This window comes from Rhincodon typus, chromosome 23, assembly GCF_021869965.1.
Source record: "Rhincodon typus isolate 14 chromosome 23, sRhiTyp1.1, whole genome shotgun sequence".
Taxonomy (NCBI): Eukaryota; Metazoa; Chordata; class Chondrichthyes; order Orectolobiformes; family Rhincodontidae; genus Rhincodon; species Rhincodon typus.
In genome coordinates this window covers 44,151,772-44,160,934 of record NC_063354.1, presented here as the reverse complement: position 1 = coordinate 44,160,934, position 9,163 = coordinate 44,151,772, and the positions used below count along the sequence as shown (strand labels likewise).

Genomic DNA, 9,163 nt, shown 5'->3' with positions numbered 1-9,163 from the left:
AGGCATCAAGTGATCACCAGGAGATCTGACCGAGTTATAACAATCATACACCTGTACTGAGATAGTAGGAACTGCAGATGCTGGAGAATCTGAGATAATGAGGTGTAGAGCTGGATGAACACAGCAGGCCAAGCAGCATCAGAGGAGCAGGAAAGCTGACGTTTCGGACCTAGACCCTTCTTCAGAAATGACCCTTCTTCAGAAATGACCCTTCTTCTCATCCACCTGTACTAACCAGTCCCCCACTTTCACAGCGTCTCCCCCCTCAACTCACTCCGATCTCACAGTTCTCACTGAGTGGGGGAGGGGGCTTGCAACAATTTTAAAGCCTCGAAATGGGGTCAAAGGTGAAAGGGTTTGGGAGGTACTTCAGGATTGGATAGAATCCAACCTCACACCAAACATTCTGAACTCCAGAACCACTGATCCATTTCCCCATCACACAGACTCCTGAATTAGGATTATTATTTGATTGCCAGCTTTTGTTCCACACTCTAGAGAAGGAGGCCTCTTAGGCCTGAAGCCTAAAATTTATTTGTGCTTTGCAATTTCCACAGTCACAATTAAACTTTGACTGACCCAGAGGCTTTGTTAATTTAACCGCATTGATATTTAATTGCTGTAATGTTGGAGGTCAATCATCTCAGTTCCAGGACATCTCTGCAGGAGTTCCTCCGGGTAGTGTCCTTGGCCCAACCAACTTCTGCTGCTTCATCAATGACCTTCCCTCCATCATAAGGTCAGAAGTGGGGATGTTTGCCGATGATTGCACAACATTTAGCACCATTCGTGACTCCTCAGCTACCGAAGCAGACCATGTTCAAATGCAACAAGATCTGGACAATATCTAGGCTTGGGCTGACAAGTGGTAAGTGACATTCACATTATAGGCAATGACCATCTTCAACAAGAAAAAAATTTAACCACTGCCCAATGATAGTCAATGACATCACCATCACTGAATACCCCACTATGTAATCCTAGGGGTTACCGTTGACCAGAAACGGAACTGGACTAGCTGTATAAATACAGCGACCACATGAGCATGTCATAGTTTGGGAATCCTGCAGTGTACAGCTCACCTCCTGATCTCAAAGCCTGTACACCATCTACAAGGCACAAGTCAGGAGTGTGATGGAATACTCCCCACTTGCCTGGATGGGTGCAGCCCCAACAACACTCAAGAAGCTTGATACCATCCAGGACAAAGCAGCCCACTTGACTGGCACCACATCCACAAGCATCCACTCCCTCCACCACCGACTCTCAGTAGCAGCAGTGTGTACTATCTACAAGATGCACGGCAGAAATTCACCAAAGATCCTCAGACAGCACCTTCCAAACCATGAACAAAAACAAAGTTGCTGGAGAAGCTCAGCAGGTCTGGCAGCATATGTGAAGGAGAAAACAGAGTTAACGTTTCGGGTCCGGTGACCCATCCTCAGAACTGATGGTGGCTGGGAAAATGTCAGTTTATATGCAGAAAATAGGGAGGTGGGTGGGGTAGCTCAGTGGTTAGATTGTTGTCTCACAGCACTGGGGACCTGGGTTCAATTCCAACCTCAGGTGACTGTCTGTGTGGAGCTTGCCTGTTCTCCTTGTATCTGTGTGGGTTTCCTCCCACAGTCCCAAGATGTGCAGGCTTGGTAGATTGGCCATGGGAAATGCAGGATTACAGGGATAGGGTTGGGGAATGGGTCTGGGTCTGGGTAGGATGCTCTTTGGAGGATTAGTGTGAACCTGAATAGCTTGCTTCCAGACTGTGTTCTGTTTGGATAAATGCAATCAAAGGAGTAGGTTTTGAACAGCATCTAGACTAGGAGAGAGAAATAAAGATTTAGTTTGAGAGTTTAGGCTATAGACCGTTAGGGTACAAAAAAAGCTTCGGGTCATCGGGCTGTATCCAATTTAATTTCCAAGGCCATTTGCCCTACTCTACCTGCAATATCCCCACTTGCACTGCAGGTGGGAGTGCTCACCACAAATTCTGCTTCACAGACACTTAGAGAATGACCACAGCACACCCAGATTGTGTTTTCGAGCTGTAACAGCAATCTTTCAAACCACTTCCTTCAATTTCCTGCCACTTTGATTCCAAGTCAGTGAGTCATAGCAGCAAATAAAGAACTGCAGGCTTTCATCTAAAACTGGGAATGAGAAGTCAAAACTGCTTTAGATAAATGTAAAAAAAATCTTACCATGGCAGGGTTCTGAAGAGCAGACAAAATATTACTGCTATCCAAGGCAATAGCTACCCCTCAATCAACATTACAAAAACAATAAGATCTGCTCAGTATTCACCCAGAAGGGCTGGAGGACTGGTGGAATTCTCTACTGAAGGCTGTTGAGGCTGAGTCACTGAAAATATTAAAGAAACATGTGTAGGAGCTAAAGGCGTTGAGGGGTCTGGGAGAGATCTGGGGCGTGCTTTAAAGTTAGCCATGATCATGTTGAAAAGGCCTATGGTCTGCCCCTGTTCGTATTTTCTATGTTTCTATGATCATATTGTGGAACACATACATATTTTAAAACATGGTGATGGAATACAGATGTTAGTCTGTGATGCTGACCCGGGCAGCAGCTGACACTGTCTCGATCCCACTCCCACTGCCTGTTTCTGGTGCCACAACTGTCAATACCAAACAAGTTGGCCGTAGCTTTATTCCACCATAACCCTGAAGCTGTCCAATGCTCTCAGATCTCTGTGCTGCCTTATTTCTACAGTGGGTCCACATGCCCCAACATTGATGGTGCTACCTCCAGCTGCCTGGGCTCTGGCTGTTCATCCCTAAATATTTGCCCCCCTTTCCTTCATTATGTCACTCCTTAACATCCAAGATGACGGTGGAGAAGGACTCCACAGCTGGAGCTCATCTGCACCACGTGTTTATTTTCTCTTCTTTTCTCTTTTCGCATTTTTTTCTTTCTTTCGTCTTACCTCCAGACCTCGTGTCAAGCAAAGTTATTGCAGACTCCCAGCCTCAGCGCGGACTCCCAGCCTCAGCACGGACTCCCAGCCTCAGCGTGGACTCCCAGCCCTAGCGCGGACTCTGTGCCTCAGTGCAGACTCCCAGCCTCAGCGCAGACTCCCAGCCTCAGCGGGGACTCCCAGCCTCAGCATAGACTCCCAGCCTCAGCACAGACTCCCAGCCTCAGCGCGGGCTCCCAGCCTCAGCGCAGACTCCCAGCCTCAGCACAGACTCCCAGCCTCAGCGCGGACACCCAGCCTCAGCACAGACTCCCAGCCTCAGCACGGACTCCCAGCCTCAGCGCGGACGCCCAGCCTCAGCAGAGACTCCCAGCCTCAGCGCAGACTCCCAGCCTCAGTGCAGACTCCCAGCCTCAGCGCGGACGCCCAGCCTCAGCACAGACTCCCAGCCTCAGTGCAGACCCCCAGCCTCAGCGTGGACTCCTGGCCTTGAGAGCCCTGAGTCGAAGCCCAGCGCGGATTGAGTTGGAAGGACTGATGTTCTGAAGTTTTTATTTCATTGTTTTTCTGATGTATACCTAAGAATTTTGTACTTAAGAGTCTGTACCTAGGTACCTTGGTACCTAAGCTGGCGCTGTAAGTGGCGACTTGTAAACTTTTCCCTGACTTCATGCCAGTACATATGACAATAAAGCTCATTCTACATCGTGTCTTAGTATTATCAGTGCTTGTAAAAACAGGTTATTCGGTCATGACCACACATGCTGCTTATGGGAGCTTGCGGTACATAAATTGGACATCACGCTTCCCTGCGTTAACACAGCGACAATACTTCCACATTATTTCATTTGTGTAAATAATAACCTCATTCGTCTTGAGGTTGGGAAAGACACTACTGAAGTTGAATTCTTACTTCTCCCTATCTTTGTTTCAATGGGGAGGAGACCCCCTCTCAGTTACTGGTTTCAGTGAAGTTCCCTTTAAGAGATGCCTTTAAGAAAGCTCAGAGAAGCCTGACTTCCTGCTCTGCCTGAATAGGCAAGGGGCCAATAAATAATGTGTGTGGAGAGAGCTGCATGCTTGATTCATTCTAAAGAATATCCAGCCGGAATTTCTCATGCTCTCTGGGTCTGCGTGACCTGCCACGTTTGGCATGTGTCTCCGCCCCTGTGTGCAGGCGCTGTAGAAATCTTAGACCAGTGCTGCAGACCCTTCTGTGTCTGCCCACATATCACTGTTTAGATTTCTCAGGAGGTGAAACTCTTTAGCAGTACTACTTGACATCTGCACACAGTCTTCATTGACATTTCCGCTGGCAACAAGATGGGTTGTTAAATCCCGCCATAAAAGATTTTTGTTTGCCCTCCCAGATGTGTGACAGTGAAAGAGAATCCAGGAACCAAGTAATAAATGCTGCCAGGGCTGTCGGACTTTAGGGAAATCCAGGCAAGCTTCAGGTTGCTGCTCGATGTGGGCATTGCAACATGGCACTGGTGCCTACTAATGTGCAGGTGCCCAGGGAGAAGCTGATGTGTGCCATCTGTTTGGATGTGTTCAAAAGCCCGGTCACCATTCCATGTGGCCACAATTTTTGCCTGGAATGCATTGGGCGGTTCTGGGATGAGCAGTTCAACATGAGGGCCTCCAGCTGCCCCCAGTGTAGGGAAAGCTTCGTCCCCAGGCCCACCCTCCACAGGAACATCATGCTCTGCGACATCGTAGATGAATTTCTCAAGTCGGGGGCTGAGGCTGGTGCAACCCAGGCTCCGGTGGGACCCGGGGATGTGCCCTGTGATTTCTGCCGCGATGCCCAGCTGCGGGCTGCTAAGTCGTGCCTGATGTGCCTGGCATCGTACTGCGAGGATCACCTGAAGCCGCACCGGGATAACCCAGCCTTCCAGGATCACCCCCTGACCGAGCCGGCTCGCGACATTAAGGAGCGAAAGTGCAAGACCCACAGGAAACACCTGGAGCTCTTCTGTAGGAATGACCAGACTTTTATTTGCTGTGTCTGTATGACCAATGAGCACCGCACACACCAGGTGGTTACGCTGGAGGAAGAGGTGCAGAGCAGAAAGGTAACCTCCCACAAATACTTAATGTTGGCACAAGCAGAATTCTCCCCTTTTGGGGGTCACATTCAGGCATTGTGGGCTAGGATCTTAAAAAGCCAGATCTAATCAAAGAATCCCCACAGTGTGGACGCAGGCCTTTTGGCCCATCTAGTCCACACCGACCCTCCGAAGATCATCCCAGCCAGTCCCACCACACTCCTACCCTAACCCTGTAACCCTGCATTGCCCATGGCTAACCCACCTAGCCTGCACATCCCTGGACACTATGGGACAATTTAGCACGGCCAATCCACCCTAACCTGCACAACCCAGGGCACTATGGGACAATTTAGCATAACCAATCCACCCTAACCTGCACATCGCTGGACACTATAGGACAATTTAGCACGGCCAATCCACCCTAACCTGCACATCGCTGGACACTATGGGACAATTTAGCACGGCCAATCCACCCTAACCTGCACATCCCTGGATGCTATGGGACAATTTAGCACGGCCAATCCACCCTAACCCGCACATCCCTGGACACTATGGGACAATTTAGCACGGCCAATCCACCCTAACCCGCACATCGCTGGACACTATGGGACAATTTAGCACGGCCAATCCACCTTAACCCGCACGTCCCTGGACACTATGGGACAATTTAGCACGGCCAATCCACCCTAACCTGCACATCGCTGGACACTATGGGACAATTTAGCACGGTCAATCCACCCTAACCTGCACATCCCTGGACACTATGGGACAATTTAGCACGGCCAATCCACACTAACCTGCACATCTTTGGAGTTTGGGATTATGATTGCGGTACAAACCTACATTGGAAGTTGCTTTGTTAAATGACAGTGACTACACCTCCTGTCACTAATAAAATTTGGAAACTTTCATAATAATAGAAAGATGGTGCAGGGTTATGGGGTGAAGTCAGGGAGCATCACTCGGTGAACTGCCTCTTCAGAGAGCTGGCATAGAGATAGCAGACTGATTGGTCTTCATTCTGCATGGTAACTATACTGTGACTTCTGTGCTTTATAAGAATGCAATTACGTACATACCTTTAACCCGTTTTAAAACAATGCTGGCACGGTGGCTCAGCGGTTAGCACTGCTGCCTCATAGCACCAGGGACCTGGGTTCAATTCCACCCTTGGGCACCTGTCTGTGTGGAGTTTGCACATTCTCCCCCTGTCTGTGTGGGTTTGCTCCGGTTTCCTCCCATGGTCTGAAGATGTGTGCATTAGGGTGGATTGGCTGTGGGAAATTGCCTGTAGTGTTCAGTGGTGTGTGGGTGGGATGCTTTGAGGGTTGCTGTGGGCTTGTTGGGCCAAAGGGCCTGTTTCCACACTGTAGGGATTCTATGAAATCTAAATTTTTTTTTAAAAAAGTGAAGCAAACACGCAACAAATCTGGCAACATCTGTAGAGAGCGAAACGGAGCTATAATATTTCAGGGCTTTCTGATAGAAGGTTTGATGAATTGGGGCATGTTACTAAAGTATTATCTGAAGAAACAGGGCTTGCTTGCTTGCTTGCATGCTCCCTCCTAGTGCTAAGTGAAATGGTGAGGTTTATTTGTGCGATGTGCTGGCTCTCACACCATCTGCTGACTCTGTTCCCAGAAAGAGCTTTATCTCGTGGACCTTGAGACAGAGAAGCAGCTACAGGTCACACTGCTGGAGATTGGGACCCTACAGGAAAGCATGGACTCGATCACGGTCAGTTAATTACTCAATGCTCAGGAATCACACCACACCATGTTATAGTCCAACAGGTCTATTTGAAAACAAACTGTTGGAGCCTCACTCCTTCTTCAGGTGTTAGTGAGAGAGGTAGTATCAGACACAGAATTTATAAGTAAATTTATAAGTAAATGCTGGTGCCCCCTCTGACTTCACCTGCGGGAAGTGCACCCAACTCCAGCTCCTCATAGACCGCCTTAGGGAACTGGAGCTGGAGCTGGATGAACTCCGGATCATTCGGGAGGCTGAGGGGGGGTGAGAGAGAGGAGTTACAGGGAGGTTGTCACACCCAAGTTACAGGATAAAGGTAGCTGGGTGACTGTCAGGAAGGGGAAAGGGAATAGGCAGACAGTGCAGGAATCCCCTGTGGCTGTTCCCCTCAATAATAAGTATACCGTTTTGGATACTGTTGGGGGGGACGACTTACCAGGGGAAGGCCATAGCGGACAGGCCTGTGGCACTGAGCCTGACCCTGTGGCACAGAAGGGAAGGGGGGAGAATAGGAGAGCAATTGTAGTGGGGGATTCAATAGTAAGAGGCACAGGCAGGCGGTTCTGTGGACACGAACGAGATGAACGGATGGTATGTTGCCTCCCGGGTGCCAGGGTCTGTGATGCCTCGGATCGTGTCTTCAAGATCCTTAAGCGGGAGGGTGAGCAACCAGCAGTTATGGTACACATCGGTACCAATGACATAGGTAGAAAAAGGACTGAGAATGTGAAAAATGAGTACAGGGTGTTAGGTTGGAAGCTGAAGTCCAGGACAAACAGGGTAGTTATCTCTGGATTACTACCAGTGCCACGTGATAACGAGATAAGAAATAGGGAGAGAGTGCAGCTAAACACGTGGCTACAGGGCTGGCGTAGGAGGGAGGGCTTCCATTATGTGGATAATTGGAGCACATTCTGGGGAAGGTGGAACCTGTACAGTAAGGACGGGTTGCACCTGAACCGGAAGGGCACAAATATCCCGGGAGGGAGGTTTGCTCGAGCTGTACGGGATGGTTTAAACTAGATAGGCAGGGGGTGGGGAACCGGATTTGTAATTCAGACGATGAGGTATTCAGCCTTCCAACAGACACAACAGGGAGTGAGGTTGTTAATAAAGAAATGTGGTTGATAGAGCATAATTGTGGACACAGGGATGGTTTGAAGTGTGTATACTTCAATACTAGAAGTATCAGAAATAAGGCGGATGAACTTAGAGCATGGGTCAGTACTTGGAACTACGAGGTTTTGGCCATTACAGAAACTTGGGTAACTCAGGGACAGAAATGGTTGTTGGTAGTCCCGGGATTTAGATGCTTTAAAAGAAATAGGGAGGGTGGAAAAAGAGGTGGGGGAGTGGCATTGCTAGTCAGGGCTAGTATAGCAGCTACTGAAAGGCAGTTTGAGAATGATATGTTTACAGAGTCAGTTTGGGTTGAGGCCAGGAACAAGAAAGGAGCAGTCACTTTGTTGGGGTTTTTTTACAGACCACCTAACAGTTGCAGAGAAGTGGAGGAGCCGATTGGGAGGCAGATACTGTAAAGGTGCAGAAGTCACAGGGTTGTAGTCATTGGTGACTTCAACTTTCCAAATATTGATTGGAAACTTTTTAGTTGTAATAGTTTAGATGGAGCGGATTTTGTCCAGTGCGTTCAGGAAGGATTCCTGACACAGTATGTAGATAGACCAACACGACGAGAGACCACTTTGGACTTGGTGCTTGGCAATGAACCAGGCCAAGTGTTAGAACTGTTGGTAGGAGAGCATTTTGATGGTAGCGATCATAACTCTGTTACTTTTACAATAGTCATGGAAAAGGATAGGTATATACAACAGGGTAAGGTTTATAATTGGGGGAAGGGTAATTATAATTCTGTTAGGCAAGAACTGGGTAACATAAAATGGGAACAGATGCTGTCAGGGAAGAGCACTAAAGAAATGTGGAGATTGTTTAAGGAATGCATACTGCATGCGCTCGAAATGTTTGTCCCTAGCAGGCAGGGAAGATGCAGTCGAGTGAGGGAGCCATGGTTCTCGAGAGAGGTCGAACAGGAAGAAGGATGCTTATAAAAGGTTTAGGAAACAAGGATCGGAAAAGGCTCTAGAGGGATACAAGTTAGCCAGGAAGGAGCTGAAGAAAGGGCTTAGGAGAGCTAGAAGAGGGCATGAGAAAACCTTGGCAGATAGGATCAAGGAAAACTCCAAGGCTTTTTACACGTACGTGAGGAATAAGAGAATGACCAGAGTAAGGGTAGGGCCGATCAAGGATTGTAAAGGGAATTTGTGCACGGAGCCTAAAGAGATAGGAGAGGTTCTTAGGAATACTTTTCTTCGGTATTCACAACTGAGAGGGACCTAGTTGGAGGGGAGGACAGTGTGAAACAGGCTGGTAGGCTAGAGGAGGTCAGTGTTAGTAAGGAAGATGTACTAAG

At 48.5% G+C, this 9,163-nt stretch overlaps 1 protein-coding gene across 2 annotated transcripts in view; it reads left to right on the top strand.

Annotated features, from left to right (window-relative positions):
- The first annotated feature begins 4,168 nt into the window (after positions 1-4,168).
- LOC109937738 (E3 ubiquitin/ISG15 ligase TRIM25-like) overlaps positions 4,169-9,163 on the top strand; it is a 26,505-nt gene continuing 21,510 nt past the window's right edge. The window contains exons 1-2 of one of the 2 annotated variants that reach the window (XM_048610770.1): positions 4,169-5,007; positions 6,625-6,720. In XM_048610770.1, coding sequence (XP_048466727.1) covers positions 4,414-5,007; positions 6,625-6,720 — 690 coding nt within the window. In that variant the 5' untranslated portion in view covers positions 4,169-4,413. The remainder of the gene's footprint in view (positions 5,008-6,624; positions 6,721-9,163) is intronic. The other variant, XM_048610771.1, reaches the window with a different exon arrangement.